Below are 12,244 nucleotides of genomic sequence, written 5' to 3'. Positions count from 1 at the left end.
CCTTTCTCAACTTCCTAATACCAAATTGTGCTGTTATCCTATGTTTCTCTCCCTTTGCGTGTGAAGTGAACTTAACACTTGGTCTCTAAGAAAAGAGCCTTCAGTCTCTGCAAGAGAATGCGATATAAGGTGACCAGTAAGGCTGTTGATAAGATTAGTATCTCATGGTCTGCACACATGTACAAAAACAAGTGTGCGTCACTTAACCTTGTTTATAAAGATAGGTTTCATTATGACATGTCCTCTTAAAGATGTAAGGATTTTGTTGTTTTGTCAGTTCTCAGTGGAAGAATGTGAAGTCCTTGGCTTTTTTTAATTTTACCGCTTAGCAATTGAACATGGGAAAACAGTTAGTTCCAGTACATCTCAGCCTCTCTCTTGCTTTGCAGTCAAGGCAGATTTTGCTATCAGAATTGCTGCCTTGCTTTAATTTCTTAGCTTGGAGATGTTTAATGTAGTCCATGAGCCCAGACCCAGAATTTGTCCATTCAGTACCAATCTCAGGGGGGCAAATTGACAGATTTATTGTCTTTCCTTCATAAACTATTTCGAAGAGAGCAGACCCTGTTATGTCTGCCCCTCCAAAACAAGACCAGAGAACCACCCTGCGAAGCTCAATTTCACAAATCATCAAGTAGGATTTTGCAGCTTTTAATTCAATTTGTAATGCATTTATTCCTGACAGAACCATGTAAGATTTCAGCTACCATATATAGTTGTTCCTGAAGAATTTGAAAGGCATTTTTATAGAAATGTTTTTCTCTTACAGCAGCAAATAAGTCTAATGCCGGATCAAAACTATATGTATTGCTTATGAATACATATTAATTAAAATCATTAAGTTCATTATTGTCATCTCCGTCATCATTATCCTGTTCATCATTTGGTCGGTTCTGACATTCCTTGAGATGGCACATGTCACACATTTCAAACCATTCTGGAGGATCTAGGATTTTGGCAGCTTACAGGACCGTTTGCATTTGCATGAGAGATGTTAAAGTTCTGTCTTGGGAGCGGGATCTCCTTGTCTCCTTCCGCTATCCTCGCCACTCTCAAGGCACCAACCTGAGTGGACATTGCCTCTGAATCCTTGCTTGGTTTGCACATTGGCTGTGCTTCTATAGAGAGTCGTAACATGGAGGCACCTGGTTAGAATCCATCTCGCCTTTCTTGGCACAAGAGCATGTAATGGAGTTCACATTGTCTGTACCTGGTGTTGAGCTGTTTAACTGAGGTGAACTTCTGCAGCTGCAGGATAAGGTCATGGGAAAGCCAAGTCTCTCTATCCGGCTTCACCATTTGCAAAGCACTCACTTTTCCATTTCCAGCAATTGCACTGACTGAGTCTCATCCTGTAAATGCATGCAAGCACCTTGCAGAATCACTCTGAAACAGCCTGTGCAATCTTAATGTCGACATCCTGTACGTATTGGAGTTCTGCACTTCTGATACATTGAAGGTGTGATTTTACTCTGGAAGGCGAGAAAAAAAACGGATTCATAACCATCTTTGGCAACATGGGCGGCATGAAGTAGAATAGTGTGAATCAGACCCATAAGAGGAACTAGGTCCTTGAATTGCTCTCCTCTCTTCCAGATTATCTCAACAGCTTTCACATAGGGACTTGGTAAAATACAACTAAAATGCTCATAAGCAACCGCATCTCTGATCTTCACAAACTGTATTAGCACTTCATAAACAGTGGTAGGTTAGTTGCAGGTGCATCAATTGTCGGCAGATATCCAATGTTATCCTGTGACACCGTTGCATCATCTCGACAGGAAATGTTAAAGCCAGTCCAGCTGCTGATGTTCTGACTGGTTTCAGTGTGTAAACCTTTTTAAATTCATTGCGATACTTTGAAGTAAATTATATATCAAAGAGCAAGAAAACACTGTTGCATGGGAGAAGCCTTCTTGAATATCAATGAGGTATTGCAAACAATCAATAGCCTCTTATTTTATACTTCACTTGACATGTACTTGAATTATTTTGTGATAATGTGTTATGAGGGGACTCTGTTGGCACATTGTCAAGTTATGACTTGTTTTTCTATTGCCCTCTGACAGCAGCTGTAATCTACAGTCATATATATTTGTTAACCCTTGAGGTACTTTACTCCTTAAGTTTAAATGTACATTTATTCACAGACAAGGAATTAACCTTTCACGAGGGCTGAACTAATAGTTATGTTCTTATTGTCTTGGGTTTCTTAATATTTTGATCAAAACTAAATGTTATCAACATTTCCATATAATACATACTTTGGCACTGCTTGGTTTAGGTTGTCTGTTCATGTTATTAAGGTTCAAGGTTTTATTTTAATATAAGTCTAAGGTTTTATTTCTGTATTTTATTGAAGAACCCAAACCCTAAATATGAATGAGTTGTTAAAAATATTTATTTCAATTCATGCTTGTACTTAATGCTTTGCGCTGCAGTGTATAATATACACGAGGCAGTGGCGAAAGAGTTAACGCTGTTCTTGGTTTGGTTTTGATAAGTTTATCTGTGCGGTACCGATAGATCTGGTGGACTTTTAAAAAAGCATGTTCAAACGGTGAAGTAACCAGACGGGGATCATGGCTCCAGGTAAGATAAATTGAAGTCTGAGGATCTTTTCAGATTAACCGGAGTATAGAATGTGTGTCCAACTGTAGGTAAACAGTTGGGAAAACAATTGCCTGCCTGAGTTGGTCTGTTGCAGTTGTGGCAAAGGTTCACATGGTGTTATCAATGCTAATGTGAATCTAAGGACTTGCTGACATTAAATGCAACTGTTCAATGCAAACTAAGGTCAAGACATTTTTAATATTTAGCATACCAAAGGAATGAGAAATAGCTAGATTGGTATTTTGTGCATGGTTTAGGAATTGTTGCTGTTTTAGTTTGTTTTTTCAATCTTGCTTTTTGGTAATTATTTTGTTTTCTTTTACAGTCCGCTGCACTTGGCAGCTGTGGGTATTAAAATTAACGGCTCTGCTTCCCTTGTTGATTCCCTCTTTGCTAAAATCATGTGAAATCTTACTGGTGTTTGTTAACCGTTTTCAGCTGAACAATAATTACAGGAGGAGCTTGGTGTGTCTGAGGCAAGAGCTCCGTTTCTGAGAGGCTGTTTGTGAACCTGATGCATCTGTCCCGGCTCCTAGGCCCAGTATGTCCGGCCTGCACCTGATGAAGAAGGGGAGGGAGCACAAAAAGATGGACCATCACCGGGACTTCACTGTGGCCTCCCCCGCCGAGTTTGTCACTCGTTTTGGGGGCAACCTTGTCATCGAGAAGGTAAGCCCTCCCTGTCTTTTCTGTTCTACAAGATGTAAAATGTGGATAACATCTAATTGGAAATAACAACAAAATTATATCTAATTTGATTTTATCAGCAGATCAGATTCCTGTATGTGTAACCTGTTTCTGCTGCTACTTTCAGTCTTTTCTCTTTCTTCCTTCTCTGAGATGTTTATTCTTTCCCTCCGTCTTATGTGTTCTTGTGCACTCAGCATGGGCTCAGGCTTGATGTAACATGATTCAAATTAATAAATAATAATTGACTGCATCACAATACCACTTGCATGAGTTTGTTTCCATGGGATCTTCTGCTTCCACCCTCCCATTAAGGTCCTGATCGCCAACAATGGCATCGCGGCCGTGAAGTGCATGCGCTCCATACGACGGTGGTCTTACGAGATGTTCCGCAACGAGAGGGCCGTTCGCTTCGTCGTAATGGTTACACCCGAGGACCTGAAGGCCAATGCAGGTACACCAGTATTCCCGGGAAGAGCTTCCCATTCTGCGATTCACGGGGGAAAGAACCATTATGTACAAATTGTGTGATAGAGTCCAACTCAGGGATTTGAATACATTTCTATGGAAATCTGGGATGTGATCTTTATACTCTAGATTAGTTTGTGCTTACGGTGGGTAATAAACATGAAAAATGAGTGACCCTGATCTAATTGTTGTATTAAACTTGCCTGTGGTATAATTCTAACAGATTGATTATTCGTCTTTTCCTAGAGTACATCAAAATGGCAGACCACTATGTCCCTGTGCCTGGTGGATCCAACAACAACAACTACGCAAATGTGGAGTTGATCGTTGACATCGCCAAGAGAATCCCTGTGCAGGTGTTTGATGCTACAGTGTCTTTCGCTTTGAGAATTAAAGTGACATTGGCTATCCTGTTTACGGTACAGCAAGGAGTGTGGGTGTAGTTTCTGCTGTTGTTCTCTGTAACCCCTGTGGTGGAGGATATTTGGATTCGACTTGAATATATTACTCATGGCTCTCCCTCTTTTATCTCTAGGCTGTGTGGGCTGGATGGGGTCATGCTTCTGAAAATCCCAAGCTTCCAGAACTGCTACAAAAGAATGGAATCAGTTTTTTAGGTAAAGTCAGTGAGCTAGATTTTCACAGTTATGATTCACCAGGCTAAAATATACAGACACCTTATGTTACAGATCTTTGTTTTTGTTTTAGGTCCCCCCAGCAAGGCAATGTGGGCTTTGGGAGACAAAATAGCTTCTTCCATTGTGGCTCAGAGTGCGGATATCCCCCTTCTTCCCTGGAGTGGATTAGGTAATGCACACAACACTCCTTTACCCCCTGAGGGTCTTACATTGTCCGTGGACAGAGTTAGAGGTCATAAACACTAAACAAGTGCTTTGTTCTCATTCATGCCTTCCTCCTCTGCTTCCTGCAGGTCTGAGAGTGGAGTGGGTAGAAGAAGACCAGCGACTCGGTCATGTGATCAGTGTGCCCTCCGAGCTCTATGCACAGGGCTGTGTCAGGGATGTAGATGAAGGGCTAATGGTAAGCACCACCGCTGAAGTCATGTAGAAGCTGCATGGATGTTATCCTGAAATGTGTGCTCTACTGGGACTGAGCAGTGTTGGAGGGCATCACTGGCCAAACTGGAATTCTTCAGAATGGCCACTTTCTGTTTTATGTTCCCTCAGCCTTTTAACAGAGACTTGACGGTGATCAGAGCATTCTGATAGGGTACAGTATGTTTCTAAATGTAACCTACAGTAGTCTTCGAGTGAGACTCCGTAGCAAACCACTTGACTCGATGTCATGGAAATGAAGACCATGAATTGCATAATGGAGGAAGACGTTCTTGAAAATGAGTGAGAAGTGAATCAAGCAGGTCAACTTGAGAGGAGAGGAAAAACCCAAACCTCTCGATTTTGTTCTTTTTAGAGCGCAGAGAAAATAGGCTACCCTGTGGTGATTAAAGCTTCAGAAGGCGGAGGAGGGAAGGGCATCAGGAAAGTGGACAGTGCAGATGACTTTGCCAACTTCTTCAGACAGGTGAGTGAGACCACAGCGCTGGCAGGGTTTTGCAGGTCTATCACGAATGAGATTTGGGTTTTATACTGGAATTACAGGGCATTTTTACCTTAGAAGTCTGCTACTGTTCTAGCTGTTCTACCAAGGGGTCTACAATGCCAGGTTGTCTCCAGGGTAAGCACACAAGGACTTCTTTGTCTGTCATGCAGGTGCAGGCAGAGGTGCCGGGCTCTCCCATCTTTGTGATGCAGTTGGCGGAACACGCTCGGCACCTGGAGGTTCAGATCCTGGCTGACCAGTATGGCAACGCCATCTCCCTTTTCGGCCGCGACTGCTCCATCCAGAGGAGGCATCAGAAGATCATTGAGGAGGCCCCAGCAACCATAGCAGCTCCATCAGTCTTTGAGTACATGGAAAAGGTGAGTGTATCCTGAGGAAGGGTTAGAGGTTTCATAAGCGCTATTACAGCAGGGCCCTGAAGTACCGCTTCTGGTGGGGAATGCGATGGAAGAACCTGTCGCTGGTGGGTGTGTGACGTGTCTTTATTCTCATGCCTGGCAGTGTGCTGTACGGCTGGCTAAGATGGTGGGTTATGTGAGCGCCGGCACAGTGGAGTACCTCTATTCCGAAGATGGGAGCTTCCACTTTCTGGAGCTCAACCCCCGTCTGCAGGTGGAACATCCCTGCACTGAGATGATCGCCGACGTCAACTTGCCCGCAGCTCAGCTCCAGGTGAATTCAGTTCACAGTAACACTAGGGCTCATGTTAGCCAAGAAAACATACTCTGACTTCTTGCTTCTGTAATAGTCTAACTCTGTTCCAGACTTTGATTCTTTGTATGAGCTGGGAGAAATGTGTAAGGGTTTTAGAGGTTTAAAACAGGGTGGATGATCAGTTGAATACAGTTCTTGTTTTCCCACCCACTGTAGATCGCAATGGGCATCCCCCTCCACAGGATCAAAGACATCAGAGTGCTGTATGATGAGACCCCCTGGGGAGACTCCCCCATTAATTTTGATTCCCCTTCCAGTGCCCCCAGCCCCCGGGGCCACGTCATTGCCGCCCGCATCACCAGCGAAAACCCCGATGAGGTACTGGACATGCCTGAATCAACAGAAACCCTTTTGTATTGAATATCATTGAAAAATATATATTTTTTGTACCCAAATTCATGTTTTTGTTCTTGAACTTTTTCAAGGGTTTCAAGCCCAGCTCAGGGACAGTCCAGGAGCTGAATTTCAGGAGCAATAAGAACGTCTGGGGGTATTTCAGTGTGGGCGCAGCTGGAGGCCTGCATGAGTTTGCGGATTCCCAGTTTGGCCACTGCTTCTCTTGGGGAGAAAACCGAGAGGAGGCCATTTCGTAAGTCACAGTTTGAGCTTTTAAACTTGTTATGGAAAATGCACATGCCCAAAATAAAAATAAGATTTGCACTTTGGAAAATGTAACAATTCCTACTATTGAGAGTGAAGTTTTCTAAAAGGGTTGTTATAAACAGTGTTAATTTAGTCATCAGTATTTGAATTAGGCGTATTCTTTGTCAGTTCGATTTAAAATGTCTGAGATCACATTTTAGTCATACACATTATTTTTAGTCTACAAAAAATATTTTAGTATTTAGTATATAGTAAACTAAAATGACATAAGTTTTAGTCACATTTTAGTAATTTAATTTCGTCATATTGACCTAAAACCTGCATTAATTCAGTTATGGTTACAGTTTAACTTTAGAATTAAGACCGTTCTAATTTGTTAGCATTTAAATCTGTACAATAATTGTGTGGCAACTTATTACTTACCAAATCAAAGAAAATACAAGAATCATGGAACTTTCTGAATTATTTTTACCTCCAGAGCCTTCACGTTTGTCTGAGAAATAAACACAATCTTACAAATGGAATTTGATTTCTCTTCAATCCAATTTCCAGTTATATTGTAGCCACATTTGGTTTCCTGCAGTTAATATCTTACAAGATTTTTTTTTTTTTTTTCATTGCAGTACTGAATAAATGGTTACTTGCAATTTAGGAACTAACCGCTTGAATCAATCATGCTCGGTAGCCTAGCAACTGTTGGCTGCAGCCACACCAAAAAAAAAAAAATGATAACGGTAACATTGCGTTATTGACTTTTTGCTTAAATATTTGTATTTATTTGGGAGGAAAGTATCACTCTCAAAACTCCTTAATTCTTCCTAACTTCCAGCTCCTCCTTCACCAGCCAATGTACTGTAGATCCTAGTGTTATTATTAACACTGGTTATAAAGTTTGTGAACTGTTTCAATAGCTACATGTTTTTATTGTTCTAGCAACATGGTGGTAGCAATGAAGGAACTGTCTATCCGTGGAGATTTCAGAACCACTGTGGAGTACCTGGTGAAACTCCTGGAGACAGAGAGCTTCAGAAACAATGACACCGACACTGGCTGGCTCGACCATCTCATAGCAGAGAAAGTGCAGGTGAGAGCTCTACCCACATCTGCCCTGCCTGGAAATTCAATCCTAATGAGGAGCTGGCAAATTAATCAGATCCAGTCAATTGAACTTGGAACTTCTTGACTACCCAAGTCTCTAATATCTGCCAAAGGAGATATTTTCTCATGATTACTATAATCACAGAGTTCAGTTTCACTCCAGATTACAGAAGACAAGTGGTAAAAGATAAAGCTATATTTGAATTATTTGGCTGAAAAAAAAAAGATGTATATATGTGTGAAAAGGGAGAAGACCTTGTTCATGTGTACCAAGCAATCGGATGGGTGTCTTCAATGTCACGTGCTGTGCGTTTCAGGCGGAGAGGCCGGACACGATGCTGGGGGTGGTGTGTGGATCGCTGCACGTGGCAGATGCTAGCTTCCAGAAGAGCATGTCTGAGTTCCTGCACTCACTTGAGAGGTATGTTCATCAGCTACTCCACAGTTACATCCTCCTCCTAGTCCATTGTCCACTGTGTCCCCATAATCCAGAGCTCTTGATGCACACAGTCTAAGATGCTTTAAGATTGTTTTTCAGAGGGGTTCTCCTACTTCAGATGTGCCCAGCTGGTTGTTGACAGTGCTGTTGTCCTCACAGGGGCCAGGTCTTGCCTGCAGAGAGTCTACTCAACGCATTCGATGTGGACCTAATCTATGAAGGGGTGAAGTATTGTCTGAAGGTACATTTTATTTATTTTTGAATGATTGTTTCTACATCACTTTTGAAAGACTGGCCATGAACATCCCCAGTTCCCCCATTTGCCCTCTTTATTGGCATCAGCTGTCGGCAAAGCTCATCAGAGTGGAACAATTATTAGAAAATCAATCTTATTCAATGTATCAAGCGTTTCCTGATCAGGAAACGCTTGATACATTGAATAAGATCGATTTTGTCTGTCTGTGCCCTGTGCAGGTGGCTCGCCAGTCCCCAACCACGTATGTGATCATCATGAATGGCTCCCACATTGAGATTGACATCCACAGGCTGAGCGACGGGGGTCTCCTACTCTCCTACAATGGCAGCAGCTACACAACTTACATGAAGGAGGAGATGGAGAGGCGAGTCTGACCAATGCTGAGCCAAAGGATGTCTCTTGTGTTACAGAAGACATTTATGAATATTCTGATCATGAATATAAATAAGACTTTGGGTGCCATTATGTAAATGCTGGGGAATGTTCTCATAATCCTGTTTCTCTAATAGGTACCGAATCACTATCGGCAATAAAACCTGTGTGTTTGAGAAGGAAAGGGACCCCACTGTGCTACGGTCGCCCTCTGCTGGTAAACTGCTGCAGTACATGGTCGAGGATGGAGGGCATATCCGTGCTGGGAATTGCTATGCAGAAATTGAGGTAAACATTCAAGGGTCTGTTTGATCCTACAGTGCTTGATATTACATAGAGTATACCTGCTCATATTATACAGTTGGAAATCACCACAAACTGCTAGCCTGATTTATTGTAGCTTAATCCATATTTGCCCTTGTGTTCTCTCCAGCATGTTATCTTGAGAGCACATGATTGTTATCTTTGTTCATGCTGAGAATCTGTAGCAAATTAAGTCTCTGAGGTTTTCAGGCCCAAAGCAACAATTTTGATATTAAGACATCTTTTGCTACAGCCTACAATGTACAAATCCAATACTATGTTGATCCAGGGCAGTGTTGTGTATGATGTGACCTGTGTGTGTGTACAGGTGATGAAGATGGTGATGACTCTGTTAGTGAAGGAGTCTGGCTGTGTGCGCTATGTGAAGAGACCAGGGGCGGTGCTGGAGTCGGGCTGTGTGGTGGCGCGGCTGGAGCTGGACGACCCTACCAACCTGCACCCGGTGCGTTTCCCTTTTCTTTCTTTCTAATACCTAATAATCGCAGGCACAATTCCTTTGTGCTTCTACTTGGCCCTAGTGTGTGCCATAGTTTGAACGAGCTGTCTTGCCATCCTCCAGGTCCACCTCAACACAGAGTGCCTACCAGCTCAGGAACCATTGCCCATCATTGGGGAGAAGCTCCACCAGGTCTTCCACAATGTGCTGGAGAACCTGGTCAAGGTCATGGATGGCTACTGTCTACCAGAGCCCTATTTCAGCGCCAAGGTAATGCATCCCATTCCTATCATTTCGGACATTCAGGGCGCTTGAAAAGTCTCTGATCTGGATCGTCTATTTTTATTGCGCTAACAAAAAACAAATGATCTCCCATTGTGGACGACATGAAAGGGTGAAGGGTGGAGCTCTCTGAGTGGGCTGTGGCCCCTCTCTTTCACTTGCCTCCTCAGGTGAAGGAGTGGGTTGGGAAGCTGATGAAGACCCTGCGAGACCCCTCCCTGCCCCTGCTGGAGCTGCAGGAGATCATGACCAGCGTCTCGGGCCGAATCCCTGTGTCCGTGGAGAAGGCCATCCGTAAAGTGATGGCTCAGTACGCCAGCAACATCACCTCGGTGCTCTGCCAGTTCCCCAGCCAGCAGGTGAGTCTGCAGCCGTTAATAGACTTCTGCTCTGCGTAAAATAAGTTGTACAGAGACACCAGCTGTATCCAATAAAGTGTTGGGCAATCATGGCAAGAACAAAGCTTCGGTATGCTTCTTTACATCGCTAGTAAAACCAATCTTCCATTTTAATTTTAAAATCGGAGCACTTCAGTAGGTCTCATTTTTGTTGAGCGCATTTCTATGAAGAAACGCTCCGAACCTAATTGAGTGCTGTATTTCCCTGCACTGTACAGATAGCCAATATCCTGGATAGCCATGCTGCCACGCTGCAGAGGAAGGCTGATCGAGAGGTCTTCTTCATGAACACACAGAGTATTGTGCAGCTGGTGCAGAAGTGAGCTCCACGGTTGTTTTACTACATTGCAGTACTTATTCGATTTCCTGCTGAGGATGAAAAGGAACACTTTGGCCACTGAGACTCAAGCGATTCACTGTGTTTTCTCCTAGGTACCGCAGTGGCATTCGTGGCTACATGAAGTCTGTGGTGTTGGACCTGCTGCGGAGGTATCTGCAGGTGGAAATGCAGTTTCAGCAAGGTAGGAATGATACTTAATGCACATCATACAAAATTGAATTCTTTTTATTTATAGTTTTCCCACTCAGCTTTCTAAGTAAACCATACCAACTCAATGAAAAACCTATAAGAAACACGGTTTAAAAACCATGCGTTTCCATTTTTGATTAAGTTGGATGATTCCTTCGTGTGTGCAATGCTCGCCTCTGTTCCCCCAGCTCATTATGACAAGTGTGTGATCAATCTGAGGGAGCAGTACAAGCCTGACATGACTCCCGTTCTCGAGTGCATCTTCTCCCACGCTCAGGTCGCCAAGAAGAATGTCCTCGTCACGATGCTGATTGTGAGTCCCTTGTGTGTCTCTCTTCATATCTAATGTGCTGAAGTACAAAGTAGAAATGGTGTTGGCTGGCTGCATTGTCTGAATTGCATTGAGCCCATGGAGATATTGGACTCATTGGGACAGAAAGATGTGTGAATATGGTTCTTCAGTCTGTATGAGAGAGGTGTATTTAGTTTGACAGTCTGATCGTGAGTCCCTCATCCCGTTTTATCCTCTGCAACCAAGTCTCTCCCATTTCTCTTTCCAAGGACCAGCTGTGTGGGCGGGACCCCACCCTGGCTGATGAGCTCATGGCCATCCTGAATGAGCTGACGCAGCTCAGTAAGACGGAGAACTCCAAGGTAGCCCTGCGAGCCAGACAGGTACGAGCCACGAGTCTATGCTTGCTTAATTATAGTGCTTCAGTGCAGCATCTTTTTGTTGTTCTTGTGTTTATCTAGTTAAACTAAACTATATCTGTAATCTTCAGGCTTTGATCGCGTCCCACCTGCCCTCCTATGAGCTGAGGCACAACCAAGTCGAATCCATATTCCTGTCAGCCATTGACATGTACGGACACCAGTTCTGCCCAGAAAACCTCAAGGTTGGTCAGGCTGAAAATAAAAATGCATTTAGGTCTTCCTAAAGTTGATCTTAAGAAGTTACCTCTATCGTGCAATGCCTGAAAATGTCAGGACTTGCAGAGGGATTGATTGCTGAAGGGACTGCTAATCTCATGGTCTAGTTAGGCTGCTTTCCTCTTATGAACCCCTTCATCAGATGCTGCAAATCTGCTGAGTTTTAACTTAAAAATGTGTTGTATGGTTCACCTTTTTTGCACACCTGTATGTCTTAAAGTCTTGGCCTCTTAATATTCTAATTTTGCCATCCCAACCCTCTCTTCACACAGAAACTCATCCTTTCGGAGACCTCTATTTTTGATGTCCTGCCCACTTTCTTCTACCATGTAAATCGGGTGGTGTGCATGGCAGCTCTAGAGGTAAGTGTGGTTTATGGCTGTGCGTGTCTGAAGTAGTTTTCACTTCGGTGTGGTCAGATTTGAGGAAGCAAATGTTACAAATGGCCTTTTGATTCCTAACTACTGTACATAGTCATTAATCGGCAGTTCTCTATGGTGATGTTTGTCTTGCA

At 43.2% G+C, this 12,244-nt stretch overlaps 1 protein-coding gene across 10 annotated transcripts in view; it reads left to right on the top strand.

The window, feature by feature from the left end:
- The window catches only part of acacb (acetyl-CoA carboxylase beta), a 30,411-nt gene that overhangs the window by 6,878 nt on the left and 11,289 nt on the right, over positions 1-12,244 (top strand). For all 10 annotated transcript variants that reach the window (XM_066690030.1, XM_066690029.1, XM_066690026.1 and 7 more), the window contains 25 exons: positions 3,150-3,282; positions 3,616-3,754; positions 4,015-4,124; positions 4,304-4,385; positions 4,477-4,575; positions 4,700-4,809; positions 5,200-5,310; positions 5,499-5,708; positions 5,851-6,021; positions 6,220-6,381; positions 6,489-6,652; positions 7,600-7,750; positions 8,082-8,185; positions 8,363-8,444; positions 8,678-8,823; positions 8,969-9,119; positions 9,463-9,597; positions 9,715-9,861; positions 10,044-10,232; positions 10,490-10,590; positions 10,704-10,792; positions 10,989-11,113; positions 11,362-11,475; positions 11,583-11,696; positions 12,003-12,092. In XM_066690030.1, the coding sequence (XP_066546127.1) occupies positions 3,150-3,282; positions 3,616-3,754; positions 4,015-4,124; positions 4,304-4,385; positions 4,477-4,575; positions 4,700-4,809; positions 5,200-5,310; positions 5,499-5,708; positions 5,851-6,021; positions 6,220-6,381; positions 6,489-6,652; positions 7,600-7,750; positions 8,082-8,185; positions 8,363-8,444; positions 8,678-8,823; positions 8,969-9,119; positions 9,463-9,597; positions 9,715-9,861; positions 10,044-10,232; positions 10,490-10,590; positions 10,704-10,792; positions 10,989-11,113; positions 11,362-11,475; positions 11,583-11,696; positions 12,003-12,092 (3,229 nt within the window). The remainder of the gene's footprint in view (positions 1-3,149; positions 3,283-3,615; positions 3,755-4,014; positions 4,125-4,303; positions 4,386-4,476; positions 4,576-4,699; positions 4,810-5,199; positions 5,311-5,498; positions 5,709-5,850; positions 6,022-6,219; positions 6,382-6,488; positions 6,653-7,599; positions 7,751-8,081; positions 8,186-8,362; positions 8,445-8,677; positions 8,824-8,968; positions 9,120-9,462; positions 9,598-9,714; positions 9,862-10,043; positions 10,233-10,489; positions 10,591-10,703; positions 10,793-10,988; positions 11,114-11,361; positions 11,476-11,582; positions 11,697-12,002; positions 12,093-12,244) is intronic.

The sequence above is a fragment of the Amia ocellicauda genome, chromosome 17, assembly GCF_036373705.1.
Source record: "Amia ocellicauda isolate fAmiCal2 chromosome 17, fAmiCal2.hap1, whole genome shotgun sequence".
Lineage (NCBI taxonomy): Eukaryota > Metazoa > Chordata > Actinopteri > Amiiformes > Amiidae > Amia > Amia ocellicauda.
This window is presented reverse-complemented; position numbering and strand designations above follow the sequence as displayed.